At 41.6% G+C, this 21,317-nt stretch overlaps 2 protein-coding genes and 1 non-coding gene across 8 annotated transcripts in view; 1 reads left to right on the top strand and 2 right to left on the bottom strand.

Annotated features, from left to right (window-relative positions):
• The window catches only part of LOC120741382 (golgin subfamily A member 6-like protein 22), a 92,569-nt gene extending 88,935 nt beyond the window's left edge, over positions 1-3,634 (bottom strand). For 2 of the 3 annotated variants that reach the window (XM_040044250.1, XM_040044252.1), the window contains exons 1-2: positions 2,969-3,634; positions 294-413 (exon numbers count right to left, since the gene is read on the bottom strand). In XM_040044250.1, the coding sequence (XP_039900184.1) occupies positions 294-413; positions 2,969-3,199 (351 nt within the window). In that variant the 5' untranslated portion in view covers positions 3,200-3,634. The remainder of the gene's footprint in view (positions 1-293; positions 414-2,968) is intronic. The other variant, XM_040044253.1, reaches the window with a different exon arrangement.
• Positions 2,848-2,929, bottom strand: trnal-uag. Its single transcript has one exon. It is a non-coding gene; the product is annotated as a tRNA-Leu (tRNA).
• pex2 (peroxisomal biogenesis factor 2) lies at positions 3,590-19,475 on the top strand. Of its 4 annotated transcripts, XR_005697616.1 has the most exons (3): positions 3,590-3,679; positions 9,652-13,267; positions 15,556-19,475. XR_005697616.1 is itself a non-coding variant. In XM_040044254.1 (2 exons), exons 1-2 carry the CDS (start codon positions 3,676-3,678, stop codon positions 10,638-10,640), a joined length of 993 nt encoding a protein of 330 aa, XP_039900188.1. In that variant the 5' UTR covers positions 3,590-3,675; the 3' UTR covers positions 10,641-19,475. The 4 variants fall into 4 exon arrangements, 3 of the variants coding, with proteins under 3 accessions (XP_039900188.1, XP_039900189.1, XP_039900190.1); XM_040044254.1 differs by having other exon boundaries at positions 9,652-19,475; XM_040044255.1 differs by having other exon boundaries at positions 3,598-3,679; positions 9,655-19,475.
• Positions 19,476-21,317: the final 1,842 nt, after the last annotated feature.

The raw sequence follows: 21,317 nt of genomic DNA, 5'->3' as shown, positions 1-21,317 counted from the left end.
AAGAGCCCTCCAACCCTTGATCATGTAATAAAATTATTTTCTGAGAGGTTTTTGGTCTTTTTTAGTCAGGCATAATAGCATTTTTGTTGATCGAATGAACAGAAATAAGAGAAAAATGCATCGATTTTTGTCAAATAAGGTAACAAGGTAACTTTGCCTTCAGAGTACGCAGATCAGTCATGCTTACTGCCATGGCTAGTCACCTCTTGTAAGCCCATTCTGAGCCAGGAAAAAAAAAAGCGCTGGGCGCAGTTACATCTGTGTCAAGATGAAGCCATTTATAAAAATCTTACAGCCAAAACACGATCATGGTTCTGTCCAGCTCCCCTTTGCAAATCCTCAATGGTCTGAACAAGCACCTGGATGTGGTCTGTGAGGTCATTCACGTAAGACTGCAGGAAGTCCACTTTCTTCTGTAAGAGCAACAGTACAACAGGATAAGATAGTGGTTAATTATTGTGGTTTAATAAGATGACAGTTTATATGTTTAATTAGTTGCTGAGTACAGATTATGGTCATTGTTAGGCCCCGGTCATACAGGCCTAGAGACTCTCTGGGACAATGTGAATACTGTAACAGATTAGTGAGTGGCTGGCCTGAGTTGGTGGCCATAAACAGGGCAGAGTAAGATTATTATTAAAATATCCAATAATAAAAAGTTCATTAAAAGTCAAAATGATGAATCCCAATATGGGAGTGTGCACAAACACTAACCACAGTGCAGTTAAGCAACATATATCCCCTCAATCCAGCATGTCACTTATAAATGTAGTACTCCTTCTTGATGTTAAAACAGGGACTATATCCCCAGTGACACCTCACAGGAAAGGCAAGAGGTCCAGGCAAACACAAAATAATAATGTGTTTCTTATTTAGTTGCATCTTACCCGTCTTTAGAGCAGATGAAGAATCTGATTTAGCATTGAAACACATTAAATGATGATCAATTGTATGGCTGGGCAGGTTGGGGGTCTCTGTAACTTTCTGACAAACTGAAACAAATACATCTAAAGACAACAAGTGCAAAACATGTTGGTGGTGAGATGTCCACAGGCTCTCATTCTATCCCAACAAGTACCCGAGACATATAAAACAGTCGAAGAACGAGCCAAAATACAACAGCTTATAAAAGAGAATAAGAAACAGAGAGATTGTCAAAAGCCACCAGTGACTATGTTGATTCTACTTACATTAAGTCAGTAAGCCTTATTGTTATTATGGCACTGTTTGAGTATCTAAATCCTTGACATATTTTATTCACTGAACTGGTTGTGACATTTAAAACTTTTTTTTTCTTTTTCATTTTCCAAAACCTTTATATAATGCTGAATATGCCAGACAAAGAGGCCAGATCCTTCTGGCTTTCACACAGAAGCCCACCTAAGATTCACAATAGATGACCTCTGCCCTCTATCATAGGAAAAGGAATACTTAGTGATCATGCACTCAAAGTGTAGGGAAGACTCAAGAAGGCATTTCAATGTTCAGATTTTATTACTTACAAAAACTGATAACCTAACCGTATTCTTTATTTTCTTATTCCAGGTTAAAAAACAAAAAAAAAGAAGCCTGTGCACTTAGCTTAAGGAGCTTTTTCAGTTTTCCAGATACCCTACACATACAATGATTGTCCCTCTGATAAAAGGAAGTGCCACAAACCTAAGAAGTATATTGCCTTAGAGGACCACCTGTACATCTGTGCTGAAAAACATCTGTCCCCTACAGCCAAAAGTAAATAAGCAGTTTATACTGTCCCCTGATGCATAACATTATACTGATGTTTAGCTTCAGGGAAAGTAACTTTACAAAGATGGCAAATGTGACAGTACGGTAACATTCTAGGGTTGACATTGTTTGTTTGTTGTTGTTGTTGTTGTTTCTTACTTACTTTTCACTTTTGGAAAAGCTAGCTGTGATAAGTGCCCTAAAGCATAAGAAAAAAAATGAATTCTTGAACTGGCAGGTTGCTCAAACATTTCAACATTTTAAGAAACATCATAAACCTACAATGGGTTCATGCAATAATGGATGTTGTATTTTCAGCGGACACGCTTTATGATTAAGTGTCCCCATCAACCTTTAGGACTTGGGAGCTCCTGGGTTCTGAACATCATAACCTTGTTAAGCTGGCCCTCGACTGGGGCCGGCTGACCATAACCTATTCTGAAACCTTGTTATTTTTGCTTTGATGCACAGTCCAGCTCACACGAGCTACATTCTGTTGCTAAAAGATGTTACATGACGATCCCGATGATTAGAAACCTCTCTTTTTTAAATATGAGTGTGGCTCTGTGTTCCTGATCTCTGCCGCTCAGATGGAAACATAATGCAATTTGCCACCTGTTACAAGTGCTGCGGCTTTATGAAAGCACCGCTGCGCTTCCTCCTGTCATTTGTCTGACAAGACAGAGGTCATCTTCTGATGTTAGAGTCAAGGTGGACAGGATGCTGTATGATTTGTAATGGATGGATTATAGCCTAATGACAATAGATGTTAGCCTAAATCTAAACATGCTCTAGAGACTGTGTCTGCTAACCCGTACTTTATGCAATTGTCTGAACCCATAAAAACAATCTTTCACAATCCAGGGTCCAGACTACTGGAAGGGCGTGTGCAGAATCGTCATTAAGACGACTAGCATTTGTTTACAATGTTAATAGGAAAAAACACGATACTATTAAGGAGCTCTTTATTTAAATAAATGGGTTGGATTCGTGTGTTTCAACGTAGCTGTATAAAGTGCGAACAGAAAGTCTGGATTTATTATTTCCCTCAAGAAATCTGATGCTACACTTCTTAACTTTGTCCTGAAGTTAAACCGGATGTTACGCCAGGACTAACAATAATGGCAGCGGTGGGATTCGAACCCACGCCTCCAGAGAGACTGGAGCCTAAATCCAGCGCCTTAGACCGCTCGGCCACGCTACCCACAACGTGCATTTCACATGTGGCACAACAACTACTCACCTGTGGTAGTTCTCCCCTTCTACTGGTGTCCTCCTCCAAGCATCTTAACTTCAGCTCGTGAAGCCCTCTGAACTCGTTTAGTAGTTCTTTAATAATGTTTAACTCTGTTTCGGGACTCTGATTGGCCACTATGAGCTCTTTTTCACCTGAGCAAGAAGACAGGTGAGAAGCGTGACTAAGCGTTTCCGACAATGTTGAGCTTTTCCTTGGCTGTGCGCAAGCTGCACGCATTGCTCCAAGAAGTTCCTGCAACCTATTTCCTAAGTCAACTGCATAAAGGCTTGCAAAAAGCTAGCTAAAAACAGTCATAATCTCGGTTTGGTAAAATCTTATAGTTTAAGCAAGTACACGGTAACCTGGAAAAAACAAATCAAATCAAGATCCCGGCACTTTGAATGAACTTGACATTTAAGACTGAGTAAATAATTGCCGTGGCTTTTCTTAACAAGTTGGTCGCTATGTATCGTTGCTACAACTGAGGAGTTTGAATTATTTTTCCCCAGACGGTATGCAGGTTTTAACCAGTGCTTTGGCGCTACGCTGTGCGATTGGCTCATTTTGATCACGGGTTTCTTAAACGTGACGTACACACCCGCTACTGGTGAGTTTTCTTTAGGAGGCGGGATAACGATGTACAACCCGGAAATACAAGTGCTGTTGACATTTCAGGGAAGACTGGGTTACATTGAGTTCGACCCCGAAAAGCGATGGGTAAATATATGAATATATGACTTCATTACCCTGCTGAAAAAACATAAGCCTGCATTATTTTCTTCTATGCCCACATGAAGCTCAATAGCGGCATGTCTGCTTTTTTCCCCGAGCTGTTAAGGCTCGTAGTCACATGTTATCAGCTCCTCGCTGCTGTACCAGTATTTTGTCTCTGTGTTAGCTGCTTGCTTGTCCCCCCTCTTTTCCTGCACGCTTTCATTTAAAATCGTATCGATTGTTGATGGCTGTTGATGAGTATAGTGACCACTGCATAGTGTTCAATCAGCCAGCCGTTTTTGAATTAGTATTCATCGGGAGTCTGGTTCAGGTGTGTATACCAGCTGAAACTTTGGATGGTAACCTTGTGACTGTGTGCACCTTCAAGAGTATGTTGTGCAACTCCGCACATAATTCCATTATTCCCCTAAATAATCAGTGCCAGAGATCAAAACCTTCCACATTGAGATTCAAGGCAAAGTTGATCTTATTGATTTTCAGGAGACTACTCACTTCATTTCTCTCATCCCAATCATCACTGCTCTACTCTTATCTGTCTCTTGGTTATATCTCTCTTTTCCAGTGGCTTTGACTGTATGGCTCTCACACTCTCTGCCAAAACCTAATCCCTCCTGTGATTATCACATAATGCTCTTGCCTTATTATCAAAATGGAGCAGATTTGGGTTTTGTTGTTGTTGTTAAAGACTGATGGGCTCAAGCTTAAAAAAATGTTTAAAAAAATTAAGCAGACAACGCTATTATGAGGAGAATGTGGACCGGCTGATTGCATGAGATTGTGGTGTGATGTGGTGTGTGTGCCTCTGGAGCCAAACACTTACTTTGATGAGTGTGTTTTTTAAGGCAGTCACACAAGTTAAACTAGGCTGTGATCTCACTCTGGGGTCATAAGGTTATTTTATACAGTTTCCAGATGAAGGCAAGTCTTAAAGGCACTATAATTATCAGTGCATATTTGGAGGGGGGGAAAAAATCAATCCAACATTAATTTATTCCACAGTCTAAAAGCTACAATGTATAGTGTCAATCCTTTTAATGAATTTTGGAAAAAGAATGTTCATATTTGCAATTTAAAGTAATAAAAGATTAGCACTACTGTTCAATCTAAATTTTACAAGGTCAAATAGACTAAAAGGAACTGGAAGGCACAAAGATTTGCATTTTTTACATATGTGTTGCTGGAGCTCCAGCATGCTAATCTAACTATAATATAGTCTATATTTCATGTTTAGTTGTCTGATAATAATATATAATGTGTAAAGTACTAGAAGGTATTTTGTGTTACTTTTGAAGGAAATCAACCAATCACACTTTGAATTAGACATGCTGAATGAACTCTTACATGTAGCCCCAGCACCATGAGTTTGATTGACAAACACATCCTGCAGTAGCCCTCGCATTCCTGTAGATTTTATTGGCTTGTCCTCAGTTAACCATCACATTTTTTTTCCTTTTTGTTTTTTTAAAAAGCTAAAATGTTTACTCTTTTATTGTTTGTGTTTTTTCATGCATAAAGAGAGGTCAAGAAATGTGCAGATCAAATATTCCTGAGGATAACACTTTTTATTTGCATGAGTTGCTCTCTCATTGACTCCTCTGAAAGACACAACTTTGGTTCTCTCATTTATTAGCCATTCTGCTTTTTTTTTTTTTTTCGCATTCATTGTGCCTCTCTCTGCGCTCTAAATGTTTCATGACTTTTTAAGTTGTTTTTCTGCAAACCCTTGAACTTATTACTCATACAGCCTTAGCATACTCAACCTTGTACTCATGAAATCAATTAATTCTCTTAAATAATTCACCTTCTGAGCAAACCAGATTAAGCGGAGCGCATTTTTTGTGTGTCAGATGTGGTGTTCTAACTGATGTGTAATTTTTTATTTTTTTTTTCCTCTCCTTTTTTTTTGTATTCAAGCATTAACTTGGCTCCTACCCCAATGGCTTGGAGTTTTGGGTGATTAGAGAAAGAGGAGAGCCTTGATAAAGCATTAGTGTGTGACGCACACACAGCCCTAAGACCCCTCTGTGCATCTGCACACATTCATTTTTCATGAAACAGACTCATAACAATTAGTCTGGTTACCGCCTGGGTAATCTTAGTGTCCCCGTAATGCCTGTGGTCTGCTGTATGACATCACTCTCTTAAAAGTTCTAAATCTGACATTCTCATCCGTTTTCATAGTGAGGACATTAGCAAGCCTCGGCTAATAGGCCCCGCACTTGTTTCTGGCGAAAGAAGGGCAATAAAGCGAGGGAGCGGGAACGAGAAGGGGGGGGGACTGACTGACTGGAGCGCTCAGAGAAATAGGTTTTATCCACCAGAGCTTTTACACAAATTAATTTACATGAGCGAGAGAATAAAATGTAAAGTTGTAATCCAGCATGCTTTGCCAATGCATAGCCTATTTCTCGCTACAAGCATCATAGAAAGCCAAGTGAACATTTATGCATTATTTCAGCAAATACATTATACTAACAACCACAGCTAAGTGGTTAGGAATCTCAGCGCTACACCACATGAGGGGCTACATCCAGACTTCTAGCTGTGCATTTTCCAACCGGTGTGCAATGAGCACAGAAAAAGCAAAGTGCAATCCCCAAGAGACGTTCACCTTCCCAGCATCCCCCCCACAGCCTTTGGTCCCCTTGTCCTAAACAGTCTCACACCTCCCTAGACACCAAAGCCAAGGTCAAGAAGAAAGTGAGGCCTTCCTCTGTCTATAGGGTATTCCCTGGATGCCCACACCTCAGTAGGGCTGAACCACGTATGCTTCAGAAATGTTCCCTCCTCCATGATTGTGTCTGTCTCAAGGTCAGCTCCTAGGGAGAGGTTTGAGCTTATCTGCCCACCTACCCACGCTTTATTTTCCCTCTTTGGCTATCGTTTCCCCAAGTTTTTTTTTTCTTTCACTATATCAGTAGACATTAGCTCACAGTTCCCAGTTGGCGGTTTCATGACGCTTTGTCTGACGTATCCATCTTTGTCTGTGTCTTTGCCTATCCGTCTTTTTTTCGTTGGGTAGCTGTCATTACAGCCCATTGTCTAGTTTTCAGAGGACCCAGTGCAGCTGCAAGGCTTCAGACTGATGCGCTGTATGCTTTTGTTGCCTCATCTCTCCTTCCTCACACTGGTCATGGCCCCTTTTGCCTTGAAGCGGTGTTGCACTGTGTTCCGTGTTAGATTGGATATTGTTGTTGTTGTTGTTGTGGTTGTCTGTAAGCTATGGCAGTCAGCCTTGAGTCAGTGCGCTATCTTTGTCTGAACAAGATGCACAAGCTATGGAAACAAGGGGAAGGGAAAAAATAAAATAAACGCTCATATGACCTGAATCAAAATACCCTTTAACATACCCTGGAAAATGTTTTGAAAACATTTTTCACTGCTCTGATAGAACAGCAAGACCTCAGAAATATCAGGTGATTTTTTTTAAATTAAATTTTTTTTTTTTCTGTTGTTTTTTTTTCAACGACCTCTTCTAACTTGCCTTCTGACTCTCTTGGTTGTCAGTTATCAACTCTCCAAAAGAGGGCATTTTGTCTCATAGTTAGTTGGATGGCTGACCCACAAGAGAATTATAAAGTCAATATATCGTGTGTGTGTGTGTGTGTGTGTGTGTGTGTGTGTGTGTGTGTGTGTGTGTGTGTGTGTGTGAATACATCATGGAAGGAGTCTCTTTGCTCATATCCTTGTATATTTTTTCCTTGTGCGTGCAAATGCTGCGCTGTCTGTCCTCGCACCCACACCGTGTCATTACTCTGTAAACACTGGCATTGACTGTGACTTTTGACTATTACATAAGGAACATGGATTTCCAGCTGTCCGCGGTAAAAGCCCTGTAAATTCAAATGCTTAATTTTTATAGGCAGCCCGGCATTGACTGAAGTGTCTGCTTGTTATATATTTGGCAAGTGCTGCAAGTCTGAAGGGAAGCTGTCAATAGCAATCCCAGCTATTGATATGGCAGTGGGCAGGAGATGTTACTTGGCCCCCAACTCCAGCATCCCTCTGATCCCTCTACATCATAATTACATTAATATTGACAGACCCTTGACAATAGTCACATTACTATTGATAGGTGGTTGTCAATACTGTGTTTCCCCAAATAAAACATATTCATTCATAACTTGTAAACTGCTCGATAGAAGGCTTTGAAAAGACTATTGGACCCGGCCGGGTTTACTCTCCTGAGAGAGCTGCTGCTGTGACGGGGATTTCCACCACCTGGCGGTATATTTGCGTGCGTGTGTGTGTGTATATGTGTAACGGTGGGCTGATAGATTAAGTTTGCGCTGCATTAGAGCTCTGCATAGATCAAGGCTATGCTTGACATACATACATAGTCTCTCACACACACATGAGGACACATAATCTGCTCATTTTCTCCCATCAAGGGAAAAAACTTTCAGATTAGGCTAAACAAATAGTGCCTGTTTACTGGTTAGCAAACACACTCAGACTACGTCTCTTGCTCTTTCCCTTTTTTCTTCTTCTTCTTTTTTTAATCCAAACTCTATTCCCGTCACAGGCGAGGTTCTAGTCACCAAACATGGCAGCATTTCAAATACAGCTCAATGAATTTGTCATACCTGCTTACTTTAGCGTGAATTCACTCCTTTCATTCATTTGCTAATTCTAACTTAGTTGGACCGTGTATCCTAGCCCTATTGAAACATCTTGAATACACAGATGGTCGTGTGCACCACCACAATAAACCCAAGCTTTGCCTGCACACGTTAGAATTTTATTTTTTTTTACCTCCTCAAAACGTCTAAAGTGACCATCATCTCTCTCCTTCTGTCAAAACTGCCATATTTACCCGGCTGAAATCTCTTTTAAAGCCTCGTGACAAATCCTGTTCGGCAAGACACAAAAGTCACTGTCAAAAAAAGGCCTCTCTGTCTCTCTCTCCCTCTCTCTCTCTGTGGCCTTCTTGCTCTGTCTCTCCCTGCATTAGTTAGTCTTTCACTTCTTTAAGTATTTCATTTGAGGAAATGGCAGATAAAACTGGAGAACTGTGAGCGGTTTGGAAACGTATGCAGCACTAAATAGCCCTGATGTCACAATGGCGAGATCCCATATGGAGTCGAATCGAGGGGGGAGAAAATTGTTCCACATTTGGCAGATGTTTACGGTGTACCAGAGACTGTGCCGTTAGCCTAATCCCTAGTGATGTGATTTGTACACACACCCCTATCTCTAGAGGGAGCGGGCACCAGGAGCCCCTGGGCTTCTGCTCCTGTGTGTGTGTGTGTGCAGGGGGGATTGTGTGTTTATATGCAGGGGAAAGCAGTCTAAGACCCCCTGCTCCTCTGCATGGCGAGGCTCTAAGGTTGCATTAAGGACGGGTTTTACATGTGAAAAGTGATTTTCCCTTCCTGTGTATAAAGACAAAATGACCTTCCTAACAGGATGGGCTTCACCTCCGGAGCCTCAGCCCTCCCAATGACCGAGTTGTCCTTTTAATGGTTGAGCCTCGGTGTATATTATGTTCATGATTTGAATACATTAAATATGCTATTGTTTATACATTAATAACGTATTAACTGATGTAAAGGCTTTAAACATTTATCAGTGTTGGGGGGAAATGGCCTTAATAAACGACTGTTTTTTGTGGGGTTTTTGGCTTTTTATCTGATTTCGGCCTGTATTACATTCAGTCCTTTTTTTATTCTTCCATTTCTGTTTTTAAAGCATGTCTAACCATTTGCGTGTGGCTGTCCTTGTTCACTCCAGGAAAATGTCATTTTCACAAAGTTTGCTTTGTCAGAGTAATATTTGGTGAATCATAGTATCATAATATCTAAGACGGATGGGCCAAAATGAACAGAAACTACATTCAGGCTGCAACAAGAGCCCAGTCACTTTGTCTTTTTTTCTACTGATTAAAATATTGAAAAGAACATGTTGATATGTCCTTACTGTTTTCTGTTTTTTGGGTGTTTGTGTTTTTTCAGCAGGGTTGGGAAGTGAGAATGACCAGAAAAAGACTGCTAGAGGTCACGGCCCCCACTTTGATATGAACCCACAGACCCCGGTACTGCGTATCAGTCAGCTGGATGCCCTCGAGCTAGACTCAGCCCTTGAGCAGCTAGTGTGGACTCAGTTCTCGCTGTGCTTCCAAAACTGCCGCCCAGGCTTCCTCACTCCTCTGGAGCCTGAACTGAGGGTTTTGCTTCATTTGCTCCTATGGAGGTTCACACTCTATTCTAACAGTGCCACGGTGGGGCAATCTTTACTGAGCCTGCGCTACCACAGCAAATTTTCCCTGTCTCCCCGTTACAGGCCTTTATCCCCCAGGCAGAAGTTAGGTCTGGCCGTGCTCACTGCAGGGCCACGCTGGCTCCAAGAGCGTTCCCACAGGCTGCTGCCGTACTTGGGTTTGAGTTCACAAGGATCTGTGTCTGAAAGAGAGAGCGGTTTGCTCCATCAGGGTCTCCGTAATGCGCTGACGCTTGTTGCTGGTATTGTTAAGTTCACAAATCTGATCAACTTCCTTGTGTTCCTAAGGAATGGCCGGCATCCCATCCTCGCTGAAAGAATCACAGGAGCTCAGACTGTTTTCAGTAAGCCAAATGTGGCCCGGGAGGTAAACTACAAGTACATGAACCGAGAACTACTTTGGCATGGCTTTGCAGAGTTCCTCATCTTCCTGTTCCCACTGATCAATACAAAGAAACTGAAGGCAACAATATTGTCTGCTGTGTTTGGGGGGGAAAGTGCAAGCGGGGAGGGAGCAAGGGAAGGGCAAGAGTTGTGGAAAGAGTGTGGACTGTGCGGAGAGTGGCCAACCATGCCTCATACGGTGGGATGCCAGCACGTTTTCTGCTACTACTGCATTAAAAGCCACAGCATTGCCGACCCTTATCTCACTTGTCCCAAGTGCGGGGCAGAAGCAGGGCAGCCCAAGATGGTCAAGCTGGAGGTGGAGATGACTGACAGGTGATAATCATCTCACACACAGAAGAAATGAAATGAAGTTGCTATGAAATTTCAGATGGCTTTTGTTTGGTTTTGTTTTTAAAGGTTTTGTCATGTACAAGTTTATAATTAGACTTATCTCCATGATGTCTTTTCTGAACACACATCAGCCTGCGATGTTTAATGTATATGTGCACATATTGACAGTCTGCTGCCCCTTCTGTTTTTCCAACTGGACTTTGGAAGGAACTATTTGTCTTTGGTGCACTGGACAGACTGCAGAGAACGACACAGAGCATATATTTGATGAGTGAACGTGTTGATTTATGCTCCAAATTGGCTCTGTGCTGACATGTGTGTATGTATGAGTGTGTGTGTGTTTGTTGAAATGGGAATATTTGTTCTGATGAAAAATGCAAAAAGTCAGCTGAATAAATAATGGGAGGAATTTCTGATGCCTCTCATCATGGCCAAATTAGCATTTGTTGTGTATTTTGTGCCTAAATTGTATTTCAACATCATTAAAATTGATAGAGTGCTACCTCTTGGGTGTTTATTTAGTTAAGTGGAGGAGAGAGAGATGAGGGAAAGTTATAACAATCAGCACACTTCTCTCTAGACAGGCCGGTCGTTCTAACTCCCATTATCCGTTTTCACAGCACCCCAACATGCTCAAGATCAAGGGGGCAGCCGGGGGCTTGGATTGACTCACGCACACACACTTGACAGCCAGCCTCTCTTTTCCCTTGGCCTTTCTCTCTTTTGCTGCATTTCCATCTCTCTCTTTCTGTAATCTCCAGGGCCCTCGCCCCTATAAGACTGTAGTAAACTGTACCAAAACCCTGGCAGTCGTCTCCTTCCTCGCAGGCGAATTACTCTCTAATCCCTGTAATGAGTCCAAAGATGCTTATTTATGCTGGAGTTAACCTCTACCAGTGAGCCCAGCCCCGGGCCAAACTCACCCCAGCTGAGTGAAGCCTTTCCTGGGCTGACAAGACAGGAGCGGGGTGGGGAGGCTACCTCCTAACTCTCCTTCCCACCCCCTCCTCCCTTCCCAGGCTCTGATCACTAGTACTTAATTGCTGATTGCTGAGACGATCAATCGGAACTGCAGGCGTGATAGAAAGCCTATTGCCAAGGAGCTCGTCTCAAATCTACCAGCTCAGAAAGACATTTGCACTCAGATGAGGTTAATGTTTCCCTTGGACAGAGAGGGTAAACTTAAATATCTGTCCTTGTGTGGTATATGAATTCGCTGAAGAATACTAGCTGGTTGCACTGGAAGGGCTCATTTTAAATTATTTATTACTGACCAATGTGATTTTGATTTCTCCCAGTGTTTCAGCAGGCCTTTAGAGTATATGTCCTTGGTGGTAATGCAAGGCCAAAATTAATTATTTTTGTATGTGTTTGTGTGGTTTGGTTTGGTTTTTTTAGAGCACCTACAGAAATACTGAGGTAGCCCTTCACCAGAATAAAATAAAATGTACACCTTGGAGGAGGGGGGGAGGAGGGGGGGGGGCACGTTCTACATGATTAGTTTGACATTATGTAAAAAACACAGGGCTCATCACATGGATACTTGAAAGTCCTCCTTTACATCAAGGACATTTTGACTAATGAATCCAACACTAATGCATATAAAGTCAGGGACAGGAGAGAGTTGTCAATATTTTATGCACTGCATTACATTAATGTGCGGCAAGTCCCAGGAAGTGAGATTAAGGAGATGTTTGAGATTAAGGATGCATATATGATCAACCTTAATGCCACTGGGACACCGGGTCATTGTCTTTACATTCAGACATACTTAAAATCCCAACCTTTTCACTGACATTACTCTACAACTCTAATTGAAGTCCCCCAATCCCCAGGAAAGTGAAAAGATAAAGAAGAAACACTGTATTAAAGTCTATTAATTGAGTTAGGCCATGGATTGCATTAGTTGGAAGTTGGAACAGGGCTCTGGACTTACGGAAGGTAGCTTGGGCTCAGTTAAGCCTATCTGTCTTTGGATCTCTTCTAATTCACAGGCTCCATGTGGAGAAGAAAAAGAGGAAGAAGCCCAGATTCCCAGCGGCTATGCAAAGCAATCTGCACATTCACACGCAGCCATTTAGGGAGCAAATTGGCCCTGTGCCCCCTCTGACGATGGTTTTAAGAGAAAGGGAATTAGGGCGTTGAATCCCTAACTAGATCTTCTCCTTTGATGAGCCTCTTCATCCGCCTGTCCCTCATCTCCATTTCTTTGATGTGAGGCGTTGATTTTCCTGATTAAATAGTTTTTAAAGTAAAAAGCTCTTCTCTGGGCTCTGTAATACTGGGTACTTTACTTTACCTATTGTAGGTCCGTTTGTGTGCATGCTTGTTGAATGGTCCATCTGTGGTATTCTTTAATTGGAACAGAGCCCTTGGCTTGCAGATAATAATAAGGGTAGTACATGCATATTTTTCTCTGAGAAAGAATGTTATCATTTAAGCTTATGTCTGGCTTTTACCTCTTCATTTGAAATGGCTAGAAGGACTCATCGAGCCCTCTGAATTGCTAATTAAATTAAAGAGTAAAAACACATGTGCTTTTTCACTTCAGCTGAATTTCATCTCTGATCCCTCTGCTGCTGCTGGTGAAAGCTTTTACCTGCTTTTCAACAGGTAAGGGAATTACATCCCTCTTGTATTGGGAGATATTTCCAACAACTGACAATGCTTTTAAAGAGTGAATGACATTATTTTCATGCCAAGAAAAGATGAAACAAAGCTGCAGCATTTATTTGATTTTTGACACCTGTGTTTTTTTTTTTTTTTATTTGTTGTTGTTTTTTTCTCGTGGCATGTCCAATATGTCAATAGGAGTTACAAGTATCTCATATTTCATCTATTCAATAAAAGACATGCCAAACATAAAACAGCAAAATTCCTCCAAGGTAGTGAAATCCTAGGTGTGCTGAAGTTCAGGGCTGCAGCCGCTGCAGGTACCTGTATTATGAGAGTTCTTTCAACACCTGCCGGGCTTTGGATACCACCGGGCCCAATTATCTTAGTCTGCCTCTTCTTCTTAACCACCTCTTCAGTCTAACAGGTCAGGGGGACAATCAATCACACCTAAAATAAGGAAGTAATTTCCTGAGCTTTTATCATGGTGTTGAGGTTTTGTCGGGTTGCATTTCACACCTAAAGAAAGACGAGGCAGCTCTGGTTTGGGAATATATATATATTTATAAAATTGGCCTTTTGTTTTTGGTTCTGAAGACCCAGGATAATTTGGGTTTTATATATATATATATATATGACGTATATGTACAAACCAATACTTACTGCACAGAAGAGCAAATGCAAAGATCAAGAAAATACACAAAAAAGTGTTCTATCTTATGATGCATGTCGATAAAGGTTGTGCTACTTTATTACTTTAAAAAGCTGTATCCTCCTCCACTGCATCAGAAATGCGCATCTCGCTCAGAGCATGCATGCAGACAGTCAGGGATGTGGTGGGTGTATTCTTGTAAACTCAATATTACATGCTTTGATATACTGCGTATCTATTTTTTTAAAAAAAAAATCTACCTTCTTCTTTTTTTAAAGTTGGACATTTTGTGCTCATACTGTAATTAATATATTTTTTCAAATATTCTCCAAGCTAATTGTGCTCTGGCATACATTACAAGGCCAGTATTTTCTTTCTTTTCTTTTGAAGGACAAATATTAAACTGCAGTGGTTTAAAACGATCAGAGACTTATATTTGAGATTCAAATATAACAACCAAGTAATTCGAATTTTCTGGATTATATTTTACATCCACTTACTTAAAAAAAGATCAAAGCAACCTTACCGTACCTGTCCTGTGATTGGATGCTGGGACAGGTGTAGCGGAGATCTGGACAAATGACCTGAGGGTCTCATAATGGGGGATTACACTCTGGTGTGTTGTGTGCCTGCGGTAGCATCTTTCAAAACCAAGCCCGTTTTTATGTTTGTGTGCGTGTGTGTGTGTGTGTGTATACATCTTCTAGGCTGTCCATGCGTGCTTGGGCCATCTCTGTCCTCCTACTGATGTCTAGAACAGACTAAATGGGCAATAATCTGCACACATCCCTCCAGATGTCCCAGTGAATTTCCTGTGGCTTAAGGCACCAGCTGAGCTCTTTGGAAGTCTCGATAACTTCTGCAAATGTGATTGAACCTCTGCTTCTTCAGGAATTTGGTGCAGGACACATTGTGCTTATTCCAATTTCCCCTCAAAGGGATGAAAAAGTGGGAATGTGCTTACTTCGAGTACTAGATCACCTATTGGTGCAATATTTCTCTTTTTAAAAGGAATTCTACAGCAGGATGTCGAGTATGTGGTGTGGTTTTGAGGTTGGACTGAAAACTATTCCTTTAATTATAAGATGGATATAATGTTTAGACTTGATTGATCTCTGGTAGAGATTGTTAAAACTAAGACTATAGATATGTTTCCATTAATATCCTCTTTAGTTTTTTGTTTTTTGTTTTAGTTGCAGATGTTAGCTGTCAGCAATAAAACAACATGGTGAGGTGAAAAAAGAGCTTTCCCCTCAAATGTCAATCAAATTTAATACTCAAGGCCCTAAATAGGAACCACCAAACACATGGTGCAAAAACAGCATGAATATCTGATCATGTCCTGCAAGCCTAACTAGATATTTAAAGTCACTGGGCTAGATCTTGAGCCTAGTTAAAGAGGAAAATATGCAAAAACACAACAGTATAAGCATTTTCCTGGAAAGGAGTCTGATGTGGGGAAAGAGAAATAATGTAAAGATAGTATGGAGTTTCTGTCTGGGGGGAAGGTAACAAGAGGAATTTCTAAATTACATGTGTAGGCAACACTGAACAATGAGACAACAGCAGGCAGAAAAAGCCTAGCCCTGTTAAGTATGAGGCAGCCAGGTAATGACAATGTATTTGTGCATTTCAGCATCTCGGAATCTCCAGCTTGCCGGGGGAAGAAGGAAATATAATTTTTGTGGTTGCCATGGATACCTGCGTATGAAGGTTTTGCTGCGAGTCCCGACTCCTCGTGGAGATCAGTGAACCGCATGTGTCAGCCAGCATTAACCTGCTATGTCCAACAGATGCGCAGAGACACACATGCACAAGACGGAATAATAAACACGCACAAACATGCGCATTAGGTTCCTCATCTCAGCATAAAGTACAATGCGAACTGCAGCCAGCTAGGCGTGCGCACACGGCTGCGAGCAGAGCTGTGCATTGTCAGAGCCGGTCTGGTGCTAGATACTCTTGAGTGAGCAGGGAGCAGTAAGCAGAAGAAGAAACACATGTAATGCTGTTCTGTTGTACTACATGAGGTGCAAACGTCCGCTGTGGAGGGGTTTCTGTGTGTGATGTTGTCTAGCTCGTTTTTCACCGCTGTAATAACTCTTACCTGCCAGGCTTTCATGCCATACCATTCCCTGAATTTTTGGTGAAGTGCACTGATGATTTAATCATTGTTATGTGTTCATGTATTATGCTTTAGCTTTAAATTTAGAGTAGTCTTATGTGAACTAAATAAAGTACTGCTATTATTCCATTATAAATACTTGTAAAGCAAGAGTTCATTCTGGGGTGGCATGACTGTTAGGTTGCAGTGCAAGACCACTAATGTGAAGGTTGGTGGTTCAGTCCCTGGCTTCTCTAATATGTGTGTCTGCTGGCAAGATACTGAACCCTGTGTGTGTGTGTGTGTGTGTGTGTGTGTGTGTGTGTGTGTGTGTGTGTGTGTGTGTGTGTGTGTGTGTGTGTGTGTGTGTTATATGTACCAAAAAGTAATCAGTGTGACTTTACTGTATATAAAAACACCTTGAATGGTCAAAAAACCTAGAAGGTTGTTGGTCTGTACCTTGTAATGTAGGGTTTTATTTGTTTGTTTGAATAACTTCAACTGAATCCTTGAAATAAAACTTGTGTTTACAAATTGTTGGCTTCCCAAAAATAAGACTTTTGTGGTTTTTTTGTAGCGCTAACAGATTACTAATACTAGATTGCTTTATAAGTAGATTTTTTTTAAATGAAAGTAAGGGGCATAAATTAGGATCACAGGTTTCCAAAATTCCAGCTAAGAATCAGCATCACAGCATTTCTGTTGCTTCCCAAACACGGCACACTTTTCTCTGCAGGCCCCCTAACAGACACTCTGGGCTTGTTGTCAAGTATTATGTTCTCAAGCGTTTGTGTTCGTCTTCTAAGCCAAGCTGCTGGAGTCCTCTTTGCCCCATCTGCAAAGGCCTACACAACGTTCAGCAGTCATATCTCTCCTTGTCTATCTGGGAGCCTGGCTTGTTTTCCCTCAAAGTCAAATTAAAAAGGTATGCCAGAAAAGAGAGCATATCTGCAATTCAGAACACATTTTTCTATCAGACAGGAGATATATTGCCGACTAAGTATTGTCAGATGTTGGCAAATTCCACATATTTTTCATATCCGGCCCCCTGAAACTTGGGGCCGCTTTAAGACTCAAGGCATATCATGGACAAAGACTGCGTTTGACCTTAGGAGCACAGGCAGGAATGAACCAAATATTCATTCTGTTTTCTGCGAAAATATTTTCTCTGATCTAAATGCAATATCACCAGCCATAAATCATTTAGGAACTCATTTGGAAATCATTTGGAAAACACATTTATTCGGGGGGAGGTGTTCATCAATAAATGTGGCTCCTGTGGAAAGTTTTATTTATATATTCAAGTATTCTGTAGATTCAGTTATTCATGTATTCACTCATTCACAAGGCCCAGTCAGTGGATTTGCTTTTGTCACCGTGTGTGTGTGTGTTTGTGTGAGAATGTGTGCGTGTGTACGAGAGACCTGAGGCATAGCCCTGCTCTGGTGCATGGCTAGTGCTGTTCCCCAGGGGGCTCTCATCTTTTACTGAGCCTTGACAGAAGATGGAGGCTGGGAGAGGGGTCCGCTGCATTAAAAAGCCTTTACCTAGTTCTGATTTATCACCCCTGCCTCACACACTCACAGACACACACGTGCACACAAACACACAAACCCCGCTTGCCAGCCCCACACCATCTCACCATTCCTCGCCGCAGCTCAAATCTACACTCTATCAAACGCATGGACATATAGATGCATGAGCGCGCACAATCACATGCACAGAGTCCAAGGGACACACATTTGCACACCATCAAACACATACTCATTCCATCATAAGATGGCTGCCTTGGAGAAAAAGTGAGGGTGCAAGGCGCCGCACTGCACCGCAGTGGTGATTTTGCATTTTAATGGTACCCCCCCCCTCCTCCTTCTTCCGCCCCTCTCTCCCCTCAGTTGGTAATTCTGGTGAGTCGCAGGCTGGTAGGCAGCAAGCCACCAGCTACCTCATCACAGGAAGACAGAGTGACACAATTACAGGACAGCATTTCCCGGGTACGTCACCTGCAAATGGTTACATTTGATTGTGACCGCCTCTGAGGAGGCAGCGCAGGAGAGCAGGAAAAGATGGGTTTTTTGCTTGCGTGTGCACCGGGGGATGAAGTAGATTGTAATTATGCAACAAAAAGAAAGCACAGAGTCCGTAGAGGACACCCATCAACCATGAGCCTTTAACTGCACATGAAGACAGGCACAAATAAAACAAAAATCTCACTCAAAGCAATAAGTGAGACATGGACAAAGGTAAACACTGTGTTTAGCTGCATTACAAGCAGCGCAAAAAGATGCAGAAGTAAAACATGCACACATGCACACACACAAACACACACACAGAAAGCATAGCACTATGTCCTTGAGAGGGTCCAAGACATGGTAATCATATTCATTCATTCGTTCATACATATGGGTGGAATACATTTGCTCCATCTCTCCGCTCGAGTTATTGCATGAGTGCTGATAAAAACTCAGGACAAAGAGGAAAAAAAGAGAAAAGACACAGGGAATGAATTTGATCACTGAATAAAGACTTTTTTTTCCCTCTAAACACACATTTATATGAGCTGACTGCACAAGAAGCTGCATATTTAGCGCTGCTAATTTTTATCATTGTGCTTTTTTGGTAAAGCATAGTGAAATCGTCATCTCTACAGTCACGTTTCACCACAAACAAGACAGATAAGAGAGTTTTGGATTTTTGTCTGTGCAGATTTTCTGTTTCCAAGGCCCACAGTGTAGCCATTCACATAACAGAAAATATTTTGGGGGCTGCAAAGGTGTGAAGAGGCCAGCAGAGAAAATGGTAAAGCCGAAGTCTTTTGCCTTGTTGATGTTAATGTTAAGGATGTCTTATAGGCTTTGTCCATGTGTGTGCGATTAAAAGAGGCATCTGACGCTCGTTGGTGTGAAATTTATATTTGAAGCAAGGTCTTCCTCTTTCATGCGCAGGCTGTGTGTGTCTAATACTACATGCACATATTTGTGGAAGGAAACGAAGGAGGAGGAGGGGAGAGGTGGCTGGTAATGGAATAATTCCTCATTTCTTGCAATAGAGGCTGCTGGTATTAGAGAAATTATGATAAGTTCAGCCTGAAAATGGGAAGAAGTCATTTGTTTAACTTCTAGGTCTATGGATTTTTGAAATAGGTTAACATAACAACAATATGACAAAGAGAAACCTTTTTTTTGTCTGTGAAGATCAGCTGTCTGTCACCTCCACCACCCCTGGTTCACGTTTTAATCTATGTTTGTATGTGAATTTGTCTGATTTACAGGATGCATCAAGCCATTTAAAAGCAGTGACATTAGCGCTGCTGAATTGTGCCGTGTGTGTTCCAGTGTTTGTGCATGTGCTAAGGAAATGGAGGGTGAGAGGAAGGCTGCTGCAGCTGTTGCCTCCAAAAAAAAAAACAGTAATTCATTGTTGGTCATGCTACAATCTAGATTACATCTCTCGCAGCTTAAAAGTGTATTTCCCCATAAACAGCAATCTACGACTCATAAAAATTCATTCTGCTTCAGCATAAACAATCCCCTCGTCCTCTCACCCTTGCATATGTGTATGGGTGTATATGTGTGTGTGTGTGTGTGTGTGTGTGTATTCATGCATTTGTCTGCACGGCATAAACAATCCCTTATACTCCCGTCAGGAACACAGAGTGATCCATCAGTTTCTCCACAGAAAACCAATTTCACTGGAGATGTTCAGTTTTTCTCCGACACACCACCTATCGTCGCAGAGAGACAAAAAAAAGGGGGGGGAGGATGAGAGAAGGACACTCACATACACAGAGTAGAGGCAGATAAAGAAGAAAAAGAATGGCGAGGAAATGAAAAAGGGAAAAGAGGTAGGAACTGAGCAAAACTGTAATGAAAAGATGGAGGAGTGAAAGGAAATATGAAAGACTCATCTCGATGTGTTTAATCGGACAGCCTGGTATTTGCCTTCTCATCAGTTCAATATAGTATGTTTAAACCGCTCATCTGTTGCTCTACACTCATATGCACTAGAAATTGACACATAGTGCCTGTCAAATAGATTTTTATATGAATGCTGCGGGAGGAAAAAAGTGACACAGTTTCAGTTTCTAAACAGTTGTGTTATAATAATACACAAAAGAAAAGACGAAAGACTGCAAAAAAAAAAAAAAAAAAAAAATCCAACCAAAAAAAAAAAAAAAAGAAATCCCTCGCTTTTGACTTTGAGAGCTTGAAGTGTGGAATTATGAGCGGGGAACAAGGCATGCTTTGGCGGCCCAGTTTTCCCCGTGTTGAAGCGGGCAGATGACAGCATAATTACAGAGAGACATCTCATAACATGTGATTAAGCAAACAATGCATTTTGTCTCCTCCTAAGGTCCCCGTTTCTCTTTTGTCTTTATGCGTGTGTTTGTTGAATAGCTGTGTCGCATGCGTGTTTTTACGCCCACAGGAAGGAAAAGGCGGTGAATCCATACGCATACGCGAACATGTATATGTGGGCATAATGCGGGAATAGTCGGAGGTATCGCATGCAGCCAAACAAGAAATGGACAACAGGCTAATGCATCTTTGCAGTAATGGGCCTAAGTTAAAACAAGATGAGAAAGGCCTTCATTTTAGAGGAGCTGCATTGGTACTAATGACTAGAGGGCCTCCAACTGCCATCTCAGCCTATTATAACTTGGAGATAGCTCTTCTGTGTTTTTAAAGATGAATGCAAATTAAAAAGCATTAGGCTACATTCATTTGCGGTCTTTGGCATATAGGCCACTTTTGGTCCGAGGGCCACTTAAGACTGCCTTATTTCTTCAAATGACCTTGAAATCAAAGAAAGAGCAAGTTTTAATGATTTAGAGGGCTCTTAAAGACTCGAAAGGAAAAGCAACACAGGGTCTCATTAAAAATTTCATTTAAACATTAAAAAAGCTTTTTGTTACAAATGTCCCTGCCAGGATGCTGAGTTGATACACAAAGAGGGCCTTAATAATAGCCAGCATCTGAGCCAATTTGATGTCAACGCATCTCCTCAACTGTTTGGTGGCGATTCCATAAATAACAAGGCGTTCTCATTTGGTTGTTTTATCATTTTCTTTGTGCGACTCTGCGAGCTGTGGTGCATTGTGATTTTAAGAGCAGGGCATGTGAATGACCTGGGGATTGCACGGTGTCACTTCACATTTAGCTTCTATTTCCTCACCACCAGCTCGTCCACTGCACATGCTATGATTTCAGTTTGTGCGCGACCGTGAACAAAAAAAAGTGAGACATATTCCATCACCCCCTTAAAATTCCTTCATTCCCTCCTCCATTGCTCCC

The sequence above is a fragment of the Simochromis diagramma genome, unplaced genomic scaffold (genome assembly GCF_900408965.1).
Source record: "Simochromis diagramma unplaced genomic scaffold, fSimDia1.1 OVJJ01000602.1, whole genome shotgun sequence".
NCBI classification, from domain to species: domain Eukaryota; kingdom Metazoa; phylum Chordata; class Actinopteri; order Cichliformes; family Cichlidae; genus Simochromis; species Simochromis diagramma.
This window is presented reverse-complemented; position numbering and strand designations above follow the sequence as displayed.